At 41.2% G+C, this 26895-nt stretch overlaps 1 protein-coding gene across 1 annotated transcript in view; it reads right to left on the reverse strand.

Moving 5' to 3' along the window:
• Window positions 1-400: 400 nt before the first annotated feature.
• Window positions 401-26895, reverse strand: part of RELN (reelin) — a gene marked incomplete at both ends in the record, with an annotated part of 255345 nt that continues 228850 nt past the window's right edge. The window contains 16 exons of the mRNA XM_082013997.1: window positions 401-497; window positions 10957-11055; window positions 11457-11654; window positions 12666-12885; window positions 13737-13894; window positions 14233-14394; window positions 15216-15289; window positions 16962-17137; window positions 17658-17900; window positions 18319-18425; window positions 19738-19913; window positions 22401-22578; window positions 23226-23440; window positions 24260-24414; window positions 25189-25445; window positions 26546-26739. Of these exons, the coding sequence (XP_081870123.1) occupies window positions 401-497; window positions 10957-11055; window positions 11457-11654; window positions 12666-12885; window positions 13737-13894; window positions 14233-14394; window positions 15216-15289; window positions 16962-17137; window positions 17658-17900; window positions 18319-18425; window positions 19738-19913; window positions 22401-22578; window positions 23226-23440; window positions 24260-24414; window positions 25189-25445; window positions 26546-26739 (2709 nt within the window). The remainder of the gene's footprint in view (window positions 498-10956; window positions 11056-11456; window positions 11655-12665; window positions 12886-13736; window positions 13895-14232; window positions 14395-15215; window positions 15290-16961; window positions 17138-17657; window positions 17901-18318; window positions 18426-19737; window positions 19914-22400; window positions 22579-23225; window positions 23441-24259; window positions 24415-25188; window positions 25446-26545; window positions 26740-26895) is intronic.

Raw genomic sequence — 26895 nt, forward strand, 5'->3', positions numbered from 1 at the left:
ACAGTGCACTTAAATACCTATGTGACAAAGAATGTTAAATTCTGTACTTAGTATGTAGGTTTTTTAAACATAAAAATCTGAAAAGTCTTTGTGCTTAAACTTTTTTTCCTGTTAAACAGAATTAGTTGCTTACTTCCAATACTGCCACTGTAACTGATATTACAACAGATCACAATTTTCACAGACACATCAACATTAAAACATTTACCTATGAGAAAATAAGTCACTTCTCATTAGTTCACAGTGCGAAAAAGTGGTGTACACTCTGTCTTGAGAGAGGCTTTCAGTTATTCATCAAGCCAGTTGCAGAAAAGTCCTGATACCAGACGCAGTGCTAGATTTAAAGAATGGAAAGCAACACATCACATGTTGGGAGGAAAAAAATAAATTTCTCATTTCTTCATGGATATCGTCTAAGTGACCTTCGTCTTCTGTTGTAGAAATGCCTGAGCCCATGTTGCCGTGAAAAATTCATCATATAATTTTGTTTGCGAGTGCTGTTAAAATCAAAGGGCGGAGAAAGAAAAGAGTGTCAGGTTCTTTTATATGTACTTTAAATTCTTTCAGAGCAGTAAGCTGGTGGGACAGATTCGTCTTTGTCCTTGCATGACCTTTCAAGCCTGTGTGAAGTGCACCCTTTGTACAACAGCAAGGTACAAGGCAATTGAGAATCTGTCCCACTTTGCTTTTATTTACAATTCATTATCTTAGGGAAAGGCTAAGAGCTTTCAGCTGATGAAAACTTGTGCTGCCTAAGGCCAGATTCACTAAAGCGGTATGCACTTCATACCCTCTCAATACAGGGCATTTCTCTACAGTGGTTTTATAATTCAGTTATCCTTCTGTCTTTCAGCATTAGCTGCTTGAGCTTGAGAACAAAAGAAAAGCTTTACTCTACTTCATTATCTTCTACTTTTACCATATGGGAAGTGAAATACAACACTTTTATGTAGACTTAATGTTTCCTTCCCCTACATACCCCCATCCAAAATTAAAGAAAGATCTGGTAAATATGCATCAACACATCTGGGACAAGACTAGGCAAGAGACAGCCTGGCTGCAGCCTGATTGAAGAAGGGACATTTGTTTGGAAGACCTACCTGGAGGACAAGACCTATTCCACCTAACATAGGTTTCTACTTCTCCCATTGCGGGAAGAACGAACCATGAGAGGGCAGTGGTAGACAAGATGGCTGTCTGGGACTTTGGTACCTGAAACCCATCTAACTCCTAAGGCCTGGATTCCACCTTCAGTTTCCAAGTTTTGGCAGATTTGGAAATGGAGCTGTAACATCTGTGGTGCATCCTTGTGAGTCTACTTACGGCCTCTACAGACTTACATACAACTTGGAAAGAACTGGATGTGCAGCATCACAGACACTCCATCCTACTGCCTCTGCTGTGGCAGGAATCTGCAGTATAGCCACAGAGTTTCATCTGGCTGTGCCTTTTCTTAGTCTGTCTGCATACGTATCCAAACCCCTAGTGCATGCACACAAATACAGGTCTACATAGACCTACAGCCAAACTGCATTCAGAATTACATGAGAATTAGAGCGTTTGTGTGTTCTGAAGTTCAGCGTTAACCATGCAGACCCCAAGCACAACTCCAAAAAGTGTAAGGAGCTTCACCCAGGAGGAGCTGCTGGTGACTGTGTGGCCAAATTTTCTTTTGCTTCCCAGGGGAAAGGAGCTGCAAAGTCATAGTGAATCCATGCAGTCTCAGGCTAATTTCTGACTCCCTCTCCTAATCCTCCCTTCCTCCTTAGGATCTTGTGCCTTCTAGTTTCATCTTGCAGTGGGAAAAGGATGCCTGACCTAAACATCTCTACTCCAAGGGACTGGGTGTTACCAGGACCCTCCAAACCAAGAAGTCCATCAGATTTTAAGACTTTAAAGGTGGTCTCTGAAGTAAAGGCCTGCAGGAGACATTACAGTCAACAAATCTCCCATTTGTGGGTGCAAGGCAGGTTTTCACTTGTGAGTTTGCTCTGTGAGTGAGAAGTGAACACTGATGCTGATAAACAGTCATACTTTACTTTCTAGTGCATAAGCTTATCTTTAGTGAATATGGCCCTTAGGAAAAAGGAATAATTGCATGGTTTGCAAAATATGTATCGTCCTCCAGAGGCAAAGGTAGCTTTTGCTGTAGTATGCTCATTTCATCTAAAAAAATCTGTAAAACAAAGTGATACCCTTTTCAACAGCTAATCTAGAACATGATTGATTAAACTGAATAAAAGCAGTTGTGTCAAAATCTCGGTTATAAACCCCTAAGCACATCCAAGTTGCTTCCCAACTAGTTTTCCAAGGCTTTGCAAATTTTTTTTTTCCCCACTGGAATGGACATACAAGAATGAAACACAGTCTAGCTCCTGGTGACAATGAAAGCAAACTGATCAACACTCAGCACAACTTTTGTCACTCTTACAGTAAGGCAGAGCTCTAGAGCATTTGGCAACTGAGAGGGGGGTTAATGTTTGAGGTTGACTTGTCCTTTCACCTGACTTCTTCAAGTGAAAAGGAAAGGTCTGTGCTGATCTGTATGAATTTTGTGGGAGAGAGTGACAGAGGTGAGTTTATATAGTTTTAATGCCACTTGGTAGCTCAAGTGCAAAGAAGCATTGAAGGTCAGTCTTTATTCTGGTCCTGTAGTCAGCTCAGTGGAACATCACCCGCGCTGCAATGCTGAGTGCCTTACTGAGGAAGGCAGGAGGGAAATCACGACCCTGAACGCGCTCCTTAAAGTGTCTGCCATTGGTCATGAGTCCTGAAGGAGGTCTTAATCTTGCCTTCCCTTTAACTCCCATTACCTGGGAAGTGGGTGGTTCCTTAGACACAGGGCCTTCCAGGTGACATCCCACCTCTCAGGAGAGCATCTTAACCATGAAGTAAGGATGGAGCACCTATCTGCTGGGAGAAGGCTGCTCTGCAGCCCAAATACAGGAGACAGGGGCCTGGGAGAAAGCACAGCCCAACTTTGAGTGGCCTCGCTCTAGGTACATGGGACCAAACAGAGGCTCTCAATGTGTTTTGCTGAAAAAATTGCTGTTTCTGGACCTGGTTAAATTTAGGACTGAGCTTGGCTGTGAGAGCCTCGGCTTGGGCAAGACTTGGATAGCCAGGGCACATGCTGAATTACAGTCCTTGGCCCAGGGGCCTTCACATTCCCCCATCTCCCTCCTGCCTTTGGTCTGCTGACGTTCAGCAACAGCTCAGCAGAGGTTTTTAGGACTCGTTTTGGACACTGGCAGGTGCACTTGGCCTCTATTTCACTCCAGATGCCAAACCATTTTGTATTTGGCCTTAAAGTTATGATGAAGATGTTTAGAAAAATGAACAAAGAAAAAAACAACAACAATAAAAAACCCAAAGAATTGAAGAAAGGAACAAAGAAAGGGTTACCTAATAACTTACAAGAAATTTACTTATTTTTTATGTATATCATTCTGTTTTGTTATGAGATGGACAAGAAGTTACAAAGAAACAGATATTTATGTCTTACACTGAACTCCAGAACAGTGCAGTGTGTGAAAAATAAGAGAAATGTAAATTCTCAAGAACTAAATGCTTATTTTTTTTTACTTGCACTGACATGGTTCAGACTTGTCCTCACTGATGTCTGAGATAGATAGATAGACTAGCCAACTACTACTTTGATACCACGTAAAAACTTCATGCCTGCTATAGAAAATGGCATGATTTTCACTCTTGCTGTAGGTAAATATGTATACCCTCTGTATTACAATATCGTATTGTATTGTATAGTATGTATAGTCCAGTATTCACAAAATCAGAGTAGGTCTATATTTATTTTTCTGAATTAATTTTATATATTGGTAGGAGGCAAGCACTGTATAAGAAAGATCCATAGTGCTTTATATAAGATCACAATAAGAATTATATAATAGATTTTGCAGGAGTACTTACGCATTCCTTGCATTTGGTGGATTTAAGAATGCTTTCAATACTATTAATAACAAATTTTATTTGTATTTTCACAGACTGATAAAAAGCTTTACTATACTTTTGCTGTTGTTTTCTTGTTTGGAGTACTCAAGATGTGCTGGGCAGCATCAAGCTATATTAGGAATTGAGCCCATTTTCCATAATGGAGGGTGTAGAGGGAACTTTTGTTTGGATATCAGTGGCAACTTGAAGGCTGCTTTGCAAGTGTGTAATGGACTGGTCAGCATCTGCTGAGCTTTCTGCCTTTTCTGTGCATTCACTGAACTATCAGTGAATCAGAATAGTACAGATCCAAAATAGTTATCTGTGTATTGCTGATGGAGCAAACAGCAAAAAAGCAATCAATAGGAGCAACTGCTGCATAATCTGTTAAACAGTTGTGAGTGCATTATTAAAAAATAAATAGAAGATAATAATTCTCCAATTTATGTAGGAAACAAAAAAAAACTTTTCAGGGAGGTCACTGGAGTTCTATGAGTTAGATGAAAACAATATGCAGCCAATACAAAAGAACAAAATTCAGTCTAGGGCATGTTCAGTAAATACCTACAATAAAGCGATTTATGAGAAGGAGTCGCTTTGAGTCTTTAGTCTTTAATAAGAGCATTCGAGCTATTGCATGTTTCCTAAAGCACAGTTTGAACTACAAGTCTGCAATTTAAAGTTTATGAAAATAGAACATAGCCAAATGGAATGAAACATATGCAGTAAAAAAACACAGTATATACAGTCATTCATCATTTCTGTGTTTTTATTTTTAATTGACAGGGCACAATAGGAACCAAATAGAAACAAAAATATTTGGATAACAAAATGAAACATGAACAAAGCCTTAGAAAACAGCAAAGGCATGCCTCTCAGGACTAGGCTTGGGGTAAATTTTGAGGCTGAATTACAAATGTTTTGTTAGGAGGGTGCTATAATGAGAAAAGTGGTGTGCTCTGACTGAAGTCCTGACAGCTTATATCAATGATGAATTTTCTTTAGCTCTGATGAGGTCAAGATTTGAACCCAGAGTTCAGTAACTATTTTGGTTAGTGGTTTCTATTAACTGTGACAGCACAAAGCAGCAGACTTACAAGAAAGAAAAGAACTACCTGGGAGACACTTGCTGTGTGTCTAAGGAGCTTGCGTGGCTATGCCACCATGCAGATTCACCGACATACACTATCTGGCTGTGGCTTCAGCTCTGTGGTCATTAATTATGGAAAAAAGTGGGAATTCCCTCTTGGAGCTGAGCAAGCTGATGCAATGCACCGGGTGCCCTCCGTTGGCAGGTCTCATTGCACTGCAGGAGAAGGAGAAGTCCTCCTCGCCGCAGCCTCAGTGAAACTCCCACTGCGGTACAGGGTGAGGTGCTGAACACTTTCTGCTAAGTTTAACTTCCCCCAGTGCTCCCTTGCTGCAGGATCAGGGCCCTCAAGAGCTATGTGGCTCATCTCGGGGAGTATAAATGATTTTCTGCCAACCCATCATTGACAAAACTTTCTGAAAGAGCTGTAGCTGTAACAGAAACATACATTCGATATTGATTCAGGGAAAGCACTTACCTTATTCTAGTGTAAAACCAATGACAGCAAACAATGAAATACAACACAAGTTAGAAAATGCCTTTCAATGCATGCAGCACTGTGATTAGTCATAAAACCCTGATGAGGTTTAGAGGCAATATAGGACTTTTCATCTCTTTTGAAAATAAAAATTGAACAAATTATTTCCTGATATTTCAAATCAATGTTTATATTTTTCTATAAAATTCAGCATGCACTTTTTAGAAACATAATAGAAATGTCATAAAAGCATAGACCGCGTCATATTAAATTTGGCATAAATGTTGTGAATATTCAGATGATTACCTAATGTTTGAACTATTTCTGTTCTTTAATATAAATATGTTGATACTTTAATTTAAATGCATTTTTCAAATAATTGCTTTTTACTAAAAAAATGAAGCAGATGAAAATGCTTTTCCACATGAGCACGTTAGAGCTAGAATATATAATTTGTATTTTAATGTTGCAAAATAAAGATAAACATCTTTGCACCAAATGCAACATAAGTTCTCACTAAATCATTTGTGCCAAAAATGTGAGAATATCTTGACAATGAAGAGCATGGAGTGATGGCTATGGAGGGTTTTGTTCTGTTATCCAACAGTTAACCATAAAATAGTAGGTGCATTTTTAATTTGCATTCCTTGCACAACTCGAATTCCTTTGGATCACATCACAAGTTTTGGAGCGCAAAGAAAGCAACATCACACCCTTAGCATTCAGCTTATCTTTACCCTTTATTTCTCAACACCTTTGACCAGAACTGAGTTTATGAGAGGTCTATAAGGGCCTGCCCTATACACAAAGAAATGGCAGTTCCAAATGCACATGCAAAAAAGTGCGTGGTGTCTGTGCAGCAGACAAGGCTGAGAGCTGTGCTTCAGGAGAAAAACAGTGTGCAAATGAAATGCTGGGTTGGACATGGGCTCTTCTTAGGACAGAAGTACAGGGGCACAGAAAAACACTCCTTCTTAAGTCTGGGGTAAAATACATTTTTATCCTAAGAAGAGCCACATGGAATGTGTGAGAATTGTGCCCAGAGCTTTCTTTACGAATGGAGAGAAAAAATGCTGCACTATCAAGGAATAATTGGTGCTAGCTTTAAAAGGGACTGGACAACTTGACAACTAGTATCCTCTGCCCACCGCAGGATAGACATCAACCGTTGTTAAAATAAGTTGCAAGTGGTTAGTGGGCAAGATCGATTTAACGTGTAACTTAGTCGAAGCAGGTATTGTGTTTCACCTGTTCAAAAGAGGTGCTCAATTTGAGCACCATTTGCAGCTGTATCAGTCTTACTGATACTGCTTTTTAATAAGTGATTCAAATAATTCATTCAAAAGTGGAATGATTTTAAGTAATGTACAAAAGCATCCATCTTTGGCCTTTCTTATCGCTGCCAGGTATGTTGCATGCACGTATAATCTGCAGGTTAATTTTTTTCCTCCCACAAACTATCTTGGAAGCAAAAAGAAAACAAAGAAACTGCACCCTGAAAATGTGTTTGCTGCTGAGAGGATGATGGCCCTTGACTCAGAAATCAGTTGGACTGAACAGAGTGTCTGGACCCTGGCTGTGCATCAGTTGTAAGCAGTATCTGCACTATGACTTGGCAGCTGGGCCTGTGACAGAATTAATTTCAAATCTTTGTATTGCTGCAAAGAGCTGAGCCATGAAAGCAGGTATTTACAAATTTGTCCCCATGGGTGAGCACTGTAAGGAGGAGCAGGGACATCCCCCATGTTGAATGGGAAATAAAATCAAGAAGATCCTTGGTTGTGCTACATCCCTACAGACCAGCTCTCCCTGCTGGCAAGTGCTTTCCCTGCTTGCCCTCTTACTCCAGCCCTTAGTCTGTGCAAGGAGAGTATGGCTTACTTGCCTGTGGGCTGAGGAAAAGCTGGTACAGCATCTAGGTATGCACCCCAGGGTGCAGGCAGCCATGCCAACAGATAGCACCTAGGGCATTTGGGAAAATTAGACCTCTTTGTCAGCCCACAGGATAGTGGAGGAAACATAAGATGAGTGGAAAGCAGGAATTTCTGTATGTCCCAAACCATACCTCTCAGTATAGGTTGGCTTCTTGCTATAACACCTCACGGGCTAGAGGCTTGCCTGCCGTGTCAATGTGAGTACACAGATCATGAACAAACATGAAACTCTAGGACTTAAACCAGAGCCAGTGAGGATAATTTTGATGGTGCCCAGAGAGGTGGACGGAGTCTCGTTCAGGTGGGTGATGGAGTTATAAGAGGACTGGGCATGGACTGTGTTAGACACGGACCATCAACAGGTCCTGTAGCCAGGGTTGTTCATGGCTTTCTGAGAAAAGGTCAGAGTGTCAACAGGAATTACTTCCAGTTTGGGAGGCACAGATATTTCCTAAGGTATCCCAGCTTTGGAACAAATAAGCCAGGCAGAAGCCTACTGACTGCAATAACACCCTATAGAATTAATGGAAAGAGGTAATGACAGCACCCTGGTGAATGGTTTTAGTTCAGGCCATGCCTCTCTGCAGCCATGTTAGACAGCCCTGGGGTGGCTATTGCCCACAGAGGTCTCCTCTGGCAATCTTCTTGCCTCTCGCTGGAGAGCTGCCTGAGCAAAGTGGCTTTCTCTCCCCAGGGGCAGGCAGATTTCTGTGACCTTCATTGGAGAATGAAGGAATATTAAGAATTAAAGCTAAGTCCTACCCCTAGTATTCATGATGTGTATCCTGGTAGCACTGGTGCATGCAGGATCATCCAGGGTTGGTGCTAACACTGATCCAGGCTCCTTTCTGTGTGCCTGGAAGCTCTCCGTGGAGGTGACCGAGTGTCTTCATCATTTTACAGGTGAAGAAACTGAAGTGCTGGGGCTAAAGTGGCTGAATGAAACAGTAGATCTAAAGGAAAACCCAGGTGAGGGTATCTATCAACAAGGAACAGTATGGCTCCTCTCAGAAAGCTTTCCAAAGACTTTATCAAACCTTTTGTGGGCTACTTGCAAATAAAATTTAAGAGGCCTACAGAATATTTTGATGAATTAGAAGGTGAAAATAGAACTTTGCATGTCCAGAGAAGGGCAACGAAGCTGGTGAGGGTGCTGGAACACAAGTCTTATGAGGAGCAGCTGAGGGAACTGGGGTTGTTTAGTCTAGAGAAGAGGAGCCTAAGGGGAGACCTCATTGCTCTCTACAACTACCTGAAAGGAGGTTGTGGTGAGGTGGGTGTTGGTTTCTTCTCCCAAGTAACAAGTGATAGAACGAGAGGAAATGGCCTCAAGTTGCACCAGGCAAGGCTTAGATTGGATATTAGGAAAAATTTCTTTACGGAGAGAGTGGTCAAACATTGGAACAGGCTGCCCAGGGAGGTGGTGGAGTCATCGTCACTGGAAGTGTTCAAAGAACATGTAGACATGGTAATTCAGGATATGGTTTAGTGCACTTGGTGGTGTTGGGTTGATGGTTGGACTTGATGACCTTAAAGGTCTTTTCCAAACTTAATGATTCTGTGGTTCTGTAACTTGAGCAAAAGAGAGGGGTCGAAGCCACCCGTCAGCTCTGAGCACATGCTAGCATATGAACCATATGCACCACAGCATGTAATTCTGCTTTTCCCAAGAGCAGCACGTCTCACGTGTTGTAGTTAGCAGGGACTGGAACTCCACATTTGGCCTTTGGGAAATATGCTGCCATGGCACTGCATTTCACAGTATTTGGTAAGGGAGAAATCTGTCTGGTTTGATCTGTTTTCCTCTGTGGGTTGTACCAGGTGTCACTTGGACAGGTGGAAACTCTGTCTCTAGCCTGATATTTTGGCTAATATTCAGAAGAGGCTTAAAACTCTTTAATGGGAGAAAAAGAAGAGAAGGGAGGAGGCACTGTCTGCCCATCTGGTTCCTTTTCTAGGCAAGGTGCGATTGCTTGCTGTAGCATTTCTATTGCTGCCTCCATTCTAGTATAACATCTCATATGACTGACTTGTCACCACTCAACTTGTGTGTCTTGTCTACAACCTGTCGGATCTCATCGTCAAGGAAGTTCTCCATATTTCAGCCTAAGAATCACCTTTTAAAGATCTGTCCTATTCCTACTTATACTCCCTAATTCAATGCTCAGATTGATAGGTAATATGCTCTATTTTTTTTTTGATCCGATTTTTTCTTTTTGATTTTCTTTTTTTTTAATTGCAAGGTAAAGACATGGGAATATTTCAGAACTACCAGTTCCCTTTTCCATGGTTTCCTAAATACTGTGAACCCCCTGCAGGTTCATACTCTTTCATATCTTTCCTGATGCAGCATTGTACAGCCATTGATTAACTAAGCCAGGATTCACATCCGTCCCTCTGTTCCTTCATGTTTTAAGCTTAATGTTATGGAAGCAGAGCCTAGCAAGGTGTGTAAAAGCAGCAGAGCGTGTACAATTACTCAGTGTTGGGATCAGTTTGGTTTGGGGTTGATATGAGTGCCATGCAAGCTGGTGCTTCTTGGTGGAAGGAAGAACAGGGCTAACTAGCAATCAGATAATTTACTTTGCCACTGTTACAAAACAATACTTGCAATGTCTCTGCTAATTCAGAAACCTCATGATTATAATTACACAATCTGGAGGTTATCCAAGCCTAATTTCTTCATTGCTGGTTTTTAAATTGTTCAATAAAAGGAACGTTTGAACCTATCTATGGAGCAGGCATGCCTCTCTCTGCCAACCACTGTCAGCGATGAGTTCCCGCCCGTGAAGCCACTAGCATTGCACTTCTACTGGAACTAAATTGTTAGAGAAAAAGCAGGTCATCTCTTCGTGACGTAACACAGGAAAAACGGGTTAGCTGCCAGCGAAACCCATCTCAAGAATGGGAGAATCAGGAGGGTGCAGACACTTTACTTGGTAAAATCTTGACAAGGGGATGAATATAGAGCTCGGACCATAGGAACCTGATATAGTGAACCCTGTTTCTGAACAGTATCCTTCTTACTAAAAAAAGGAAACGAATAAGGCATTAGTGGCTAACACAAATTTTTCAGAGGCACAACAACATTACTTTGTGCAAAGAGCAATACAGCAGACTCTTTTGTATCTTCAAAAGGACATAAATTAGCCTTACATGGCAGCACAGCGTTGAACAGAAATATCCTTTCTTATGTCCCAGCACAATATTTTTTTCACAGTCATTGTTGCATCAGAGGACCACACCAATACTTGGTGGTGGTAAAGCCCCACTTCCCCTCCTGCGTTTTTCCACAATGCACAACACATACCCCTGCTGTGCCACTTATTTCATGGCCGTCTTAACTGCTGACTGTTGCAGCCAGGGCAGAGCATTAGCAAAGACTGGTTCTCAAAGGTTTCCCTGGACCACAATGGTTCTTATTTAGCTTAACGCTCGTGCCATGCGGGAGGAATTTCAGTGCTTTCTGAGATGGGGTAGGATGAGGTGAAGCTGATACTCACAGGACGACTTCTACGTGGTCCAAAGCCCACTGATCATGACCTGTTCCGTTGTGACGGGGCTGCCACCAGCGCAGTAAGACTCCTTTCATTCGTGCTTCCCTGTTGTCACAATCACAAGAGCCTGTCAGAGCTCCAGACTATAGGTGTTCTACACATCCCTACCTACCCCCCAACAGGAACTGAGAGCAAAGTCAAAGCATTATTTTTACATCCCTGAACATTAACACACCATACATGCAAAATATTTAATGGTGAAAATTGCACACAGATAAGGAGGAATTCCCTCCCTCCCCCCATCTTTAAAACAAGTATTGTTTTTCTTTCAAGTATATTCATAAACACTAGGCTGGAATTTCTTAATCAGCCTTCCCCTTAAGTTTTCTTCTTTCTTTACACTCTCATCAACATTTTTTCTTGCACAGTAATGCAAAGATAGATTCTTTCTTAGCAGAAATATATCTTGTGTGCTTAGAGGTAATGAAATGTGACTGTGTACTCACAGGGGAACATTATAAGACACTCTTTGGGCTTGTATAAAGTCCTTTGGCTGATGCTGTGCAATTACTTGCCATGTAATTCCATTATTTACACTGTATTGGAGGAGCACTGCCTTGTCTACAGTGTTAGGATCACTCAGATTGGTATTGCAACTGTCTGTTTGTGAAATACTTCCAATTTGCAAAACAAACATGATTTTGCTGTAAAACACAGAGAGAAAAGGTATTTTCAATATGCAAAAGGTATCCAAACAGGAACAATAGCATTTCCAGGTTTATTGCAATTACCTTATTAAAACTTTGAGCATCTTCAGGAATCATTACTTTTAACTTGCAAAATAAACTGTTCTCACATCTCTAAATCACAGCTCCCCTTTCAAAGTAATAGTTTGCTATATATAACATATTGCCATATAGTTTGAGGCAAGAGATCCAATTTTACCATGTATCTGCACAAAACTGAGATATGTAAAGAGTATAAACATGCAAATGAGTGTATGAAAAGCTAAAATGGGCGAATAAAGGTTGAATATAATAAAGTGCCTAAAAGATTTATTGTATTCTACCTGGGTGTTCAAATAAGAAAGGAAGAGCTTGATTTATATCTGGCCCATTTGCCAACTCATCCTGTTTCTAACCTTGCTTTAAACAACTAAATACAAACCAGTCCAGAAAGCTGTCACTCTGTTAAAAGCCAGCACAGGCTGGTTGTATTTGTTTTTCTGTGGCCAAAGAGACTCAATAGATGAAAAAGATACTCTTGTTCATTGCCAGGTGAATATAATTCTATTTGACAACTGAAACGGGAAAATGAGTCCGTAATTACTAAGAGCATCTTTAGTCATAACTGTCATGGAGGCACATACAAACATGGGATTTGTCTTATCAGATCAGGCACCGGTCCAGACAGTCTGCTGTCCAGTCTTTGCCAATGGCTTCATTGTCAGTGCTGGCGTACCAGTGCTCTGTTGGGCATGATGAAAACATCTGACCTTTTCATCTGACATTGCTTCCTCCTCACTCTCCATCTCCCAAATGGAAGTCACTAAGCATTTTGCCAACCCTAATGTTTATCTGCCAGCCACATCTGACTGCCTAGTACAGCCAGGTCAGTCCATCCTCAGCAGTACTGGCCCACATGGATGCACGTACATATGAAGAGTTTCCTTTCTCATGAGCTGCTAAAAGAGCATTTTAGGCTCAAAGTATTACCTTGCTCGGGTGAGATCCAGAGGCTTAGTCACAGCTTGTCGTATTTGACAACCATTAAAATAGAGTGAATCTCCATGGGCGTAGGGTGCCAGCTGCCCGCATCCATTCCCTATCACTCCCCCCTGAATGGTTTCCCAGTTTATTTCAGTGACTCTTTCAGATTCAAAATTATCTTTAATATAACTGGGGAGGTCATGGCTAAAAACAGAGCAGTCATCACCTAGAAATGACACAGTGAAGTTATAAAACACACAAAAATCAAAAGAAGAGAGAAAATTGAGTTACAGTTCATTGTAATTCCATTCAAGGTTGTAGCCCAATATACAGTGTGACTACAGGCTGAATATATTTCAGCAGATCCATTAATAATGTGCATACTACTGTACAGCATTCTTTTTTAGAAAATTGAGGCTGTGAGTCTTATTTTTTACATCAGTATAACTGCAGTATGGTTTCTTCTGTTTTGCATTGATGACAATATGAGGAACATCAAATTGCTGGTTGAAGGACAATGCATCTAAAACAGGGAAGGGATCTGATCTTAGAAAGTTATGAGACTGTCTCCTGGAAGATGTTAAACACTGGCTCCACTCCCACAAAGCACTTATAATTTAATGAGGGCACTCAGGTACCACTAGGCATGTGCTTAGCTGCATTGAGGGATTAGAGCAGAACACTCTGTCCTGATGGGGCACATAACTGAGTCTTTTACAGGTGCCAGTCACCAACGTCTGGATCCCATGCACACATCCCCTGGGAGTGGGTGCACCCTTGGAAGGAGTACAGGGCTGGAAGCCATTTCTGGGTAAGCAGGTAGCCACATTCTGTTTTCAGTGCAGGCTGAATGGGCTTTCCATACAGTGCCAGACAGGAGAGACTACTGACTTGGTCCAGAAAGAGTAAAGGGAAGGAAGAGCTGTTATTTGCAGCTCTGTCAATTTATTAATTTAAAATTTGTTACTCAAGCATACCAGTGTTGAATTTAGACATGATACATCACCCTGTCTTTCTGTTTAATTTTGAGCTAGGTTAGACTAATAGCAGATGTGTAAGAAATTGAAGAAAAGAAACCTTGATATCCTTCATCACAAATGCAAATGGCTCCAGTCGTGCAATATCCGTGGCCACTGCAGAGCTTAGGGCACGCTTCCCCGATGTACACGTGGTCAATTGCCCAGCTTTGTTTCTCTAGTTCTTCTCCCTTCTGAATCCACCTGAACTGAGTTGCACTGCAAATATCAAAATCCAAACAGCGTATTATGATATCTACCAATTAAACACATCTGTACAGTGACATTCAAATACACCAGCAGCAGATGTAATGAAAAATGTTGTATGAAGGGGCTGTGACTCCAATAACTGGAAAGACCCAGCCTGAATGGGTGGCTGCTACGTCATTGGCAGTAGCCACTTCTATTAACATTTCTGAAAAACATTGATTTTTTATCAGATCTAAATCCAGCAATAAAGGAGCATTTTTAATTCACCAGTTGTTCCAAGTGAACAGTGCCAGTAAGACAGCTGACATTTTATGGGTCCACAGTGAGCTGACCTTTCAGTAACCTACCTGGATGAGACATGATCAGGCAGCTGGATAGTTATTCTTCTCCACATGGAGCTGTTGACAGAGTTATAGATGGTAGCTTCATGGAATTGAAATGGGGAGCAGCCAATGCTATTAGATGAGGAAGGAAGACAGTGTGTCTGGACGAGCTGCCATGAGTCTGTCCTGTAGGAAACAACAACAACAAAAAAGTTTTAGAACAACTGAAAGAATAATGAAAGGGAAACAGATAATTTCTAAGGGTCATGGCATTGCCTTGTGTTACTAAACAAACCCAAGAGATTGTCAGCAATAATTTCCATGCTCTGTAGCCACAAATAGACAAGAGGTGAGAGGCTGAAGTGCTGGTGCAGCCAGGGAGGGCTTTCCAGCACAAGGTTTGAGTACTGCGGAACCCTTGGTGGTGGTACACACAGCAGAGTCCAACCCAGAGCTCCTCTGGGCTGGCATGACAGGAGTCTGCTCCTTAGTCTCTCTCTTACAGTGTTCAGAAGAGTTCCAACAGAATTTGCTCCATGTTCATCCACAGTCATTTGAACACAGAACACACCTTCACTTTTACAAATTATAATGCACTACTATACTACAGCACAGGAGACAGTGTTGTTAATTGTTTGCTAGTTAAAGAACAAGTTGGAGATAAGTAACTCCAACTTCATTATAGCTTGGTCCTAAATATATGGTCCTGTATCATACTAAAACAAGAGTTTCCTGTGAATGTGGTTTTCTGCGAGCACATTTTTAACAGGAGCATGCTTATGACTGTAACTGCAAGCTCAGTGCCATGAATCTGTCAACATCTGGGATGAGTTATAAAGAGAATTTACGGGAGTTATGTAGACAAATCCCAGTGCTTGCACACAGGTTTTGTTCAGATCCTGTTACAAGATGAATAGCAAAGTAATTGCTTTAATAAATAAAAGCTCTCTAGGTTTTCAATATCAAACTCATTTTTTTTTAGGTCTATGTATTCTGCTGTCATTTACCTGGCTTCCTTCGTATACTCCAGCATCACAGAGTGGAGGTCCCCGCAAGAATTTGCCTCACAGCCAACCACGATCTATAGCACAAATAAAATTGGCTGCTATAACAAGTCAGGTAGACACTTAATGTGATATGTAATGAAGTCTTGCTCTCTTTTTTTTTTATTTATGGGGTGTATAAAAGAGATTGCCAACTTAAATCTTGGACAAAATCCATCAAAAGTAGGTGAAAAAACAAAAGACGCAGGACTTTAGATACTGCATTTACTTAATGAATTTTACTTCATTGCTACTGTTATTTTCAAACAGAATCCTAACACTACATTCATAAAGTTCAAATTAAATATCTAAACAGACACCGTTTCTGAAACAAAAAGATGTGGTAGCTCCTCAGCATTTCAAAAAGTGAAGTGCCTAACTATATATTAATTGGCTATGAAATTTATAATTTGTAATCATAAACATGTGGATATAAACTTCAAGTCAATCCAATTTAAGAACAGAATTATTCTGAATATTTAAAACAATAAACATATTTGTGTCATATCAGAGTGGAAAGATTACAGTACCCAATGTACAGTATGGAATAGATAACAAAAAGCTAAATTTAAAGAGCTTCCAAACCAAATGGCAGCCATGCACTACAGCTGAGTTCTTACTTTAGAAACACAATCTTTGCTGTGACTGGTGAAAAAAAAGGAGGATACAGTTAGGAGAGAAAAACTTTGCAATGAGAGTTTAGTAATACAAACTATTAAATGCTGATGGGTTATCATAATTTTGTCCTTAAAATGTCCTTAAAATAGAGGAAATAGATGATAGGCAGGGTAAAATAAGCAGTTTGAGGGGGTCTTGTCATTCAGTAATAAAAAGCATGTCTGACTCCTCTTTCATATAATTTTATATAATCCTCTTTTATGTAATTTCTTCAATGGTAGCATGCTGTGTGAGTCGGTGAAGCAGTGCTTTAGGGATTAGATTAGACAGTCAATATAAAACAGGCAATGATGTTGAGAAAAGATGAAAATATTGATTAGTTGAAGATGGAAAATTCTGGAACTGTCTTGTCAAACAGAAGAGCAAGAAAAAAAACATAACAAAAAATGGATGACTATTTTGTTGACCCTGCTTTCATATCAGTTTCTGGCTTATTTAAGACATGGTGCTTGGGGAAGGGCCTAGAACATTTCTGGACAAAGCTACATGTTGCCTGTGGCCCTGTGCAGAATTCTACCTTAAAATAATGTAAAAGATTCAGAAATTTTCTCTGATTATTTAAGTCATTTGCCATGACACAAGTAGGCGGAATGGATACTTCTACTGGAGCACTTTTGCGTTTTCCATATGCCACTCTTCTCCAGCCTTCCTCTACCTTGCCTTTTCTGCTTATTCACGAGTTTGTTAGGAGAAAATGGCATATTCTACATGCTGTGTATTCACACCTTAGAAAATAATTCCTACTGTATGTGATTATCCAGTAATTTCAGGAAAAAGGGATTAGAATTCCAATCTGTCTCAGTAACCCCCAAAGCATACAGACAGTCAGAATAATTTGACATTTAACATTCATGCAACCTTTCTGGTTCCCATTACCTACACTTCAGAATTTCCTTTAAATGCTAATAAAAAGTCATTATTAATTATTCATCCAATTGGGCATCCTAGTTAGAAGAAGAATAATTTCTGGAGACACATTAGATGATTTTTCATTGCATACTTTACTTTAGAGAGAGAGAGAACATTTCTTACTTTAAACTGCATCATGTATCCTGGCTGTATAATGAGCTCCCTGGAGGACAAGATGTTGTGTGTTTTGTCCTTTTTCTTATTTGGCCAATAGAGATGGAATGATGGATTTCCACAGAACCCTGCAGTCCTGACTGCGTTAGGGTAAAAACTCCAGTTTTCTTCATGAGAAGTGCCTTCTATTAAGATGAGTTAAATACAATTACTGCATTGCCTTGGTAAACATAAAAGCTTAGTAATGAAACCACAGAATCACTATGTACAGTACTTTAGTGATATAAACACTAAATTTATGCTATCTGTCATGACACACAGTAAGTAAGCTACTAACAGACATAATAAAAACATCAGCTCCAGAGAGGTAATTAAAACATTTAAATAATAATACTTAAAAAAATATGATTAAGCAAAAATTTACTACCAGGAATTTAAATTAAATGAGTTGGACTGAAATAAAAATTTTTGCCTTTCTTATAGGTATATACATATGTGTATAAACTCATACCTGAATATACATTTTTATATATATATTTACACACCCTGATTAGTAGCATGAAGAATAGCATATAAACAGCATTAGTCTACCAAACAAAAAATTTGTAGAGTTAAAAAAAAGAAAAAGTGTGCTTGCAAGGTCACAAGGCTTATTTTAGATAAGATAATGCCAGACAACAGATTAGCTGTCACAGCCTGTCTCACCGTCATCAAACGTATCTACCAGCTGGCTGGGGTTGATCTCTGCTCCTCCGATCAGGATGTTGTCCAGCGCCCACTGCGCCCGGTCGGGGCCTGGAACCACGATCCCGTTGCTGATGGTAAAAGGCTGCCACCAGCGCAAGCGGGTTGTATTGGTCAGAGCGTGTTCGGGGAGGAGGATGTAGTCGTGCCTGACTGAGATGTATTTTTGGTAATCCATCTCATGAAGTAAAGTCCAGGATATGCCTAAAATGAAAAGATGCAGGTTTAGTAATAAAACCAAGCATATGGTAGAATCTTTTAAAAGCTTAAAGGAATATAATAGGACATAAGAAATAATAGCTATGGTCTTCTGATAAACAGGTCTTAACTTCTAAGGGTAGTTGGCAACTGTTACTCATTGCAAGAGTAATCTTGTAATAGCATAAAGGAATCAACTTGGCTGGAAGCCACTGATAACTGAAATCAGACAGGAGGATTATGGAAAACTCCTGAGCAATAGATGGGAATTTTAGATGGGAAAAAAGCTTTACAAGGACAAAAATAACTTTACAATTAAAAATTGTCTTATTATTTTGGATGTCTCTGACAACTTCTCAGATATTCATGGTGCTTGAATACAGAAGAAGGCTGTAGCTTAGCTGAAACTACAGGATGTACTTACCTCCATCAATGGAATAGTCTAGCAGCACTCCCTCCTTTCTGCAAGTTGGTCTGTGGCATGTTGTCATGTTGTTTTCACTCCCAATTCTCCCCCAATACTGTAGAAACCTAAGAGTAATTGTATAAGTTTATATCTGTTAAAGATCTGCACAAATTGAGGTTTGCTTTCTGTTAGCAGATGTGCTGAAATGTTCAAAATGCCAGCATTTTTAAGCAAGTAACATCGATGTACAAGTAGAACAAAGGTTCCCAAAAACATTGCCTAGTAGTTCTCATGCGAACCTCAAGAAATTCAGCAAAGTCCTGCCCCTGGGAAGGACTAAACCCTTGCAGCTGTACTAGCTGGGAGCCACTTTGCTAACAGTTCCCTGGGAGTCCTGGTGGAAAGGGAGATGAACATCAGGTAACAAGGTGCCCTTATATCAATGAAGGACATAAAATAAGTTGATAAACTGAGGCAAGGTCAGTGGAAGCCATTGAAGTGGTTTGGGCTGGAGCACATGCCCTGTGAGGAGAGGCTGAGGGACCAGGACTGGCTCAGCCTGGAGAAGATGGCTGGGAGTGTGAGGCAGCGGTCATACATTGAAAAAAGGGAGGTTCCAACTGGATATAATAGGGTGGGAGGGGGGAAATCACTGTAACTCAAATCAGAGTAACTCAACACTGGAACAAGCTGTCCAGAGAGACTGTGGGATCTCTGTCCTTGGAGGTTTTTCAAGACCCAATGGGACAAAGCCCTGAGCAACCTGGTTTGAATTCAGTGTTGACCTGGCTTTGAGCATGAGGTTGGACTAGAGACTCTCCAAGGCCCCTTTCTTCCTGAAACATTGTGTGATTCAGTGAATTCTAGCTGAATTACTGAAGTGAGAGTGTGCAGCTTCATTAAAGCCATACAGTCAAGGGAAATGATGCTGAAGTTGTCTTCTACATCATGTCCTCTCTTTGCTTAAACTGACATAATTCCATTGCTCTACAGTTAAGTAATAGTTTTCTACAGCATGTGACTGGAGTGGGTCTTGTATGGGCACCCAAGAGAGGACAACCAGCAGAGGTTATGCTCTGAACTCAGTGGAAGACACAGCTGGTGCCTCCAGGAGTGGAGACAGTGATGCCCAGGAGACTGCTGTATCTCACCTTCTGCAGGACAGGCGTTGATGACTCCAGGACATTCCTGGGGAAGGGGACCTGCTGCTTCACCTGACCACGGCAGACCCTTTCCACTGTGCTAGGGTGAGCCTTGCTTTCTGTGACTTGTCTGAAAACATCAGTGCCTTGAGTATCGTAATCTCATTAGTGGTTGCCTGAGATAGCGCTATGCTTGTGCTGGCCTAGGAATTCCCTGAGCTACAAGCTACGTCACCTGCTGCTTTGTCAGTGTTTAATGGAGTTCCCCAATAAATGACATGGAAACATGACTTACTTTGCTCCACGCAGGTCCAGATCTTGAGTGACAGCTTGCCTCACAGTTGCACCTCCAAAATACAGAGTTGTGTCTTCTGCAAGGATCCCACACTCAGTACAAGTATTTCCACCTTCTAAGGACATCCATAAATCTGGTTTAATTTCTTCATTGTCAAAGCGCTCTTTCAGGAAAGTCTGTAAGTAAGTAAGGTGTTTTACATAAAGCATAGGTAATTATGATCTTAAGCCTTTCTGATAACCACAGCTGGAACTGACCTGAACGTATTGGAAGGGCTTATGAACACTGTAAAAATTTTTTTTCAGGGTGACTGAACATAATCAATTTTGGCCTAACATTTAGCCACTTGAACCGAATTGGCTAAATGTGAAAATACGTTTGGGCTAGATTTTAACATACTTGGGAGGCAATCCAGCAGACTAAAATCTGCATGTGCAAATTCATGGGTGTATTAGGTTTGTGTGACAAGGTTTTGGTAGTGGGGGGCTGCAGGGGTGGCTTCTGTGAGAAGCTGCCAGAAGCTTCCCCTGTGGCCGACAGCGCCGGCTACAAGATGGACCTGCCGCTGGCCAAGGCCGAGCCCATCAGTGACGGTGGCAGCGCCTGTGGGAGAGCAGTTAAGAAGCTGGGGGGGGGGGAGCGGGGAACTGTGCAACAGCAACTGCAGCCAGAGAGAGGAGTGAGAGAACGTGCGAGAAGAACAGCCCTGCAGCCCCCAGCCCAGAGCAGGAGGGGCAGGAGGGGCTCCAGGCGCCGGAGCAGAGGTTCCCCGGCAGCCTCTGGGGAAGCCCACGGGGAGGCCGGCTGTGCCCCTGTGGCCATGGAGCTCCACGGGGGAGCAGATCTGCACCCGCACCCGGGGAGGGCCCCACGCCGGAGCAGGGGGATGCCCGAAGGAGGCCGTGACCCCATGGGAGGCCCACACTGGAGCTGGCTCCTGACAGGGCCTGTGGCCCCGTGGGGAGAGAGGGGAGCCCCGGCTGGAGCAGGTTCTGGCAGGACCTGGGACCCCGCAGGGGCCAGGCTGGAGCAGCCTGTTCATGAAGGACTGCACCCGTGGGGGGACCCAGGCTGGAGCAGCTCATGAAGAACTGCAGCCCGTGGGAAGGACTCACGCTGGAGAAGTCCGTGGAGGACTGTCTCCCGTGGGAGGGACCCCAGGCTGGAGCAGGGGCAGAGTGTGAGGAGTCCTCCCCTGAGGAGGAAGGAGCGGCAGAGACAACGTGGGATGAACTGACCACAGCGCCCATTCCCCGTCCCCCTGCGCCGCTCGCGGGGGAGGAGGGAGAGAAATGGGGAGTGAAGTTGAGCCTGGGAAGAAGGGAGGGGTGGGGGGAAGGTGTTTTAGGATTTGGTTTTAGTTCTCATTATCCTGCTCTGATTTGATTGGCAATAAATTAAACTAATCTCCCCAAGTCGAGTCTGTTTTGCCCGTGACAGTAATTGGTGACTGATCTCTCCCTGTCCTTACCTCGTCCTTACCTCGACCCAGCCTTTCGTTATACTTTCTTTCCCCTGCCCAGCCGACGAGTGACAGAGCAGCTTTGGTGGGCATCTGGTGTCCAGCCAGGGGCAACCCACCACAATGGGTCTAATTCATAAGTGTGGTTATTTAAAACTACATAACACCACTCCAGTACATATCTAGTATGTATGGGAGAAATTGCTATTCTCTATTTTTTCCCCAGAAAAAAACAGTATTGCAATGTAATTTTAGGATTATGTTAGTGAATATGCATTTATGCACTGTGTATACAAATATTTTCAGTGAAAACCATCTAGAATATATGTCTGATTTCCACCTACCTCCAGGTGTGCAATAAAAGCAATGCCATGAGTGAAATCTTGGCCTTAAGGAGGTAGTAGTAAAGCACTCCTAAAATTGCTAGGATTTTATCCCAAATGTCCTTAATGTGAAGCATAAATTATGAAAAATTGCAAACAGATAATGATATTTGTTCATGTAATTAGTATCTCAGATGAAAAATAGAAGGTTTTAATAATTCAAATGACATGAGAACTGAAAAGTTAAATAGTTATATTCTCTTCAGACAGAATGCTGCTTAACCTGTTGTTTCTGTGGAGTACATACCTTTTCTTTTCTTATCTGATGTAGAAAAAATGAGATGGTAAACACTGCATTTTAAATTAATTTGGGGTTATTTACATAGTCTTTTCTAAATATGTTAATTTTTAAAACTTTTTTTTTAAATTAGCAATATCTAACTAGATTTCAGTCGCTTATTATAGGGTAACACTAATAACAGCTAAGTGAATTAATTTTATGTGATTTTATGTAATTTTCTTGTATTCTCTACTTCAGTAAGCTCTTTCATGATAAACACAAACTTTCTACAGATCTTGATCAAATATAATCATATGTGCAATGGCGATTTAGATCATACAGTGATGATCTAAGGATGAACAGTGAGCTTTATCACAGCCTTTTTGGGCACTGTTATTTGCAAAGGAACAAACCCGTTCTTGGATACTGCAGTAACAGTTTTGTTAAAAAATGATAAAAAGGTTGAAAATGGATTTGAGTATCTTCAGGCTGACAGGAAGCAAAGCTAAATTTCCAGTGCGATTGATCTTTCTTCTCTCTCTCTTCCTCAGACAAAGACATGGCAAAATTCACTTTTTAAAACATGCAGTAAAATTACCTTCAGTGTTTGGGTCAGATAGCAGTTTGGACCCGAATACCCGGGATCGCAGATGCATTGCTCATTCAGGCAGTCTCCATGACCTCTACAGTTTTCCAGACAACCAGGGCCCAGATAGAAATTATCGATGGCCCACTGCATGTCTGAGTATTTCTGGTAGAAGCGAAACCTCACGGGACTAGATACAAAAGAAATGAAGAAAAAGAGTATAAAACAACTTTGCTCATTTGAAAACAACTGGGTGAAACATGATATACTTATGACTGTACTATCCTCCAAGCTTCCACAAGTCATATCTGGCAGTATCTGTTCAAACTGAGTTTCTACATGTCCATATCTTCTTCTTCACATGTGTACTACCTATGATATATGGACAGATTCCAGACACTGCTGAAGCTGGAAAAAGCTGTTCTGGCTTCTTGCAAGAGAATTCCAGTTACTCAAAGAATATAAGAGATTTTAATTTTGCAGAAAAAGACAAATGGCTTGCATATGTGCAGACTACTGCAGACAATAAGAGTAACTTTTCCACTCAGTAAGGTCATAAATCTACTCTCTAATTGACCGCAGTTGTCTGAATAGATCAGAACATGCTGTACCAGAGCAGACTGCAGAGAAGCAAGGATAACTTTGCCAGTTGTTTAGACCAAGAGTCATGGTCAATCTTGATTGACAGGAAATGAAATTATGCAGCACACATAATGAACATGAATGCTGCTAGTCTGTACTTTCCTTGAAAGAAAATGAATCGGCAGATGTATCCCTTGTTGTGTTTTTCAGAAGGTACTGAACTCAAGACAAAATGAGTAACGAATTCATACTTACTTGCCCACAAGGTTTTCAGGCAGTGAGTAAGTTACTCTTTTCCATCCTTTTGTGGGAAAGAAGACAGATGGCTGCGAAACACTCCCAGAGCATTTTGGATCAGCTGGTAAACACTGAGGTACTAAGTAACTCCAGCTAACACCAAAGTCAGTGGAATACTGCACATGGACCTGATTTTGTGCAAGTTTTTCTGAGGTTTTACATCCAACAGAAACCTAATAAAGAAGAGAGCATAAGTAAATTAGAATTAATTGTGGTGGTTAGAGTTAAAAAGAAATGTTTGAATCTGAAAACTGACTGCAGAATTTTGCTTGAAATGATGGCAGTAACAGTGCTTGTGTGGTACCCATCATCTGCAGATCTCATCAATATTCCCAAGATTGAGAACAGGCACCATATTCTGAGTTTCATTTTCTTCTAGTTAGCTCGTATTTCTGGATTTCCAGGTTTTGACACTTGTGCCTTGTACTGCAGTACCCCATAACTAATAAAGTTAATCTCACCTCCCATACACCCTAAGATTTGAATATTTCAGGGGAGGCCACCCAGCTCAGTTCTGTTAGGCGGACTGTCTTTATGGAAGAGATGTGCAAAGTGCTCTTACAACTTCCATATATTGCTGGGTTATTTCCTTAATTTAGGTAAAGGGATGTATGAAGGGCAGTTTGGGTGCAGGTTTTATGGGAATGCATGAAAACATAGGAGCGGTGTGGACTGCTTTGGAGCTGCTTTCCCTCACCAAGCAGCTGTAACAAAATAGGCACCTTGTATAGTATAATATCCTTATTACATGATGTCCATACAACTGCTGTGCTGGAAGAGAAGGATGCATCACCTCTAGAAGAGCCTGCGGTATTAAAACTGACCAAACATGGAGTAGGTGAGAAAAATGAGGATGGTCTAATAATAACAGTTTTCCCTGCAGGGAATGTCTCATGAGTAGGCCTATACACCATCCTACCTCCTGAAAAACCTACTTAGAACTGGAGCAAAATGTGTTTTTTGAATAATTATATTGCAGACAGAGATTTTACCTTGAACTGCATAATCCAGCCTTCTGTAGGAGTCAGGTCATGGGTTACTGCATAGACCTCTCTGCCATCATGGCTCCCACAGATCATGACACCATCAGGAGAATCACAAAACCTCTCAATTGAGCAATCGTCATGGAATAACCAGTGTTCATTCACTTGAAAATAAATGGCAATGTCAGTAATATCCAGTGACAATATAAATTAAAGAAAACAGGGAGTAGTGTTAACCACTGAAGGTGATTCATGGCTTTATTTTTCAGCCTACGTGAGAATTATTTAGTGTTGCTCCTGAGAATGTCAGTACCCCATTTTTCCCATGTACATATTTATTACATTTATCATATTTATTGCTCAAAGCACCTCTTACTACTCTCTTACATAAGCATTATAGCATTATTTTTTAATGTTCAAGAAGTAAGGATCTGAGACTTACTCAAAACATAAACTTCTGTTGCACTGGACATCATGGGAGAACTTCTTAATGGGTGTTGCCTACATGTCTGCACAAAGGGTACCCGAGCACTATTAGCTGTTAAGCCTTGTAATCATCCAGAAATACATCCTCTACAAAATTTAGTTGTAAAATGTAACTTAACTGCCCTAAAGAATGTTTAAAAATTTAGGAAATAGGAAACAGATACTCAGGTTAAGAAATCAGCTTAGAATAACCTGGCACTTTTTAATCCTTTTTTCTTTCTTTGAAGAGAAATTTATCTTCTAAGTAAATTCATGCAGTAAAAAAAGAAAAGTTACATTATGTCATTTCATTTTGCATTTTGTGAACTAAAACCAAAAGACAAGACCCCTACAGTGACGGGATTGTCTGTGATATCCCTCACAGTGAGACAAAGATTCAGAGGTTCAGCGAGATTTGGAAATCGCTGCACTGACTTCTTGCTCTTTAATTTGGATCCATGTGAAACCTTTACCTGTAGTTTTGTCTTCCATGAACATGTCGAAGGCGATCCTCCCGGTGGGCCCTGCGTCGGCAGGGGAGCGCTCATGCTGTGGCAGGGGAGCGCTGCTGAAGGTGTCGAGCATCACTGTCCTCTGGTCAGCTGAGCCAGAGATCAACACATTGTCAATAGCCCAGTCATTCTGGTCCAGGCCATCGTGTTTAGGCTGCCACCAGCGGAAGCGTGTCCCAATGGTTTTGGCGTCATAGGGAAGGAGGATGTTTACAAAGCTGAAATAAAAAGTGGAAATTAGTTGTAGGAAAGCCACAGGAGGAGGATGCTTCTCAATGCTCTGTGCTGGGTGCTTTGACCGTGTCCACTCCCATTCTTTCCTGGAGTATGTGGAAGTTGGGAAAGAAGGAAAGACCAGGTGACATAGCCTATGTTCCCCTACGGGAGATTGCTGAAACAAAAACCTTCCTGATCCCAATGTCATCCCTGGGAGAGGGGCTCAGGGTGAGGGGGGAAGGGCCAGCAGCCAGACTGGGGCATGGTTTGACCCAACCTCATGTTCTCCAACTGTGCTTATGGGACAAAATGCAATGGTCTAGACTAGCAAGATATGACCGTAAGGTCCTAATTAAGGGAATCGTTAAGAAGGAGAATGTTGAAGTAAAATAAAGATTACTATTTTCAACCTGGAGCCATTCAGCAGATAGCAACGTTCCAGTACACTTTTCTTATTTCCATTGTAACAGTAGGTGGTAGTACCACTTGAATCTCTTGTCCAGTTAAAGTGCTAGTGATTTTTTGGTATGTTCAAATAAAATAACAAATAATGGGTCCCTCCCAGCCCCATTTTCTATGGGTCTTTTAAATTAGTCATTGAGAAAAAGGTCCACCCATATCTATGCATTATTTGAATCTCACAAATATCTGAAAATAGGGCTTGACTGTATCCATCCTTTTGATGGATATCTGCAGAAATTCAGTTTCTCCTCTACACACCATTTTCTAACTAGTTCAAACAATGACTTTCTGCTCTTGTCAGTAAGAAACTAGATTGCAAATGAAAGTATCTTAAAGAACAGGATGGACATCATTACAGTAGCTATGAACTTATCTTCCTGAAATCATTTACAAGTCTACCAGACTTCTACAGACTCCTTTCTGCCCTTGTATTTCAGGCCTAGCAGCTGCACAAATGCTGATGCTCAAGCACGTGCACTAAGGCCATTCATAAATGCTTGCTTGACTGGACAGGCTGAACTCTTAAAGATCTGACATCCAAACCACAGCAGTAACATGTCCCACAGGTTCTTAGGGAACGTTACTTTACACCTTACTTTAGTACAGGAAATTATATAGGCAGAAGAAGGTATCTACAAACCCAGGCTTGCTGAATTGATCATAGAAAATTTCCATTAAGAGACTCCAGGTGATTCCACCATTCACAGAATACTCCAGCAGCACTCCTTGGTTGCGGTTATTAGGAGTTATCAGACATCCATACATGAAATAAAACTGGATGAATTCTGCACTGGTGAGGTTCAAGTCCACTGTAACTAACATACGGCTGCAGCCCTTAAAAGCAATGAAAAAATGTGTTGGCTGGTGTTGGCTGGCAAAACTTATTAACATAAAAATTGTTAGACTATGCAGTCACTATTAATATAACTTCATGTTGTAAAACCTTCAAAATTGCACAAAATTGTACTAATTGTAGCAAAGGTAAAGCTA

Source organism: Phaethon aethereus, assembly GCF_964289735.1.
Source record: "Phaethon aethereus genome assembly, chromosome: 1".
Taxonomy (NCBI): domain Eukaryota; kingdom Metazoa; phylum Chordata; class Aves; order Phaethontiformes; family Phaethontidae; genus Phaethon; species Phaethon aethereus.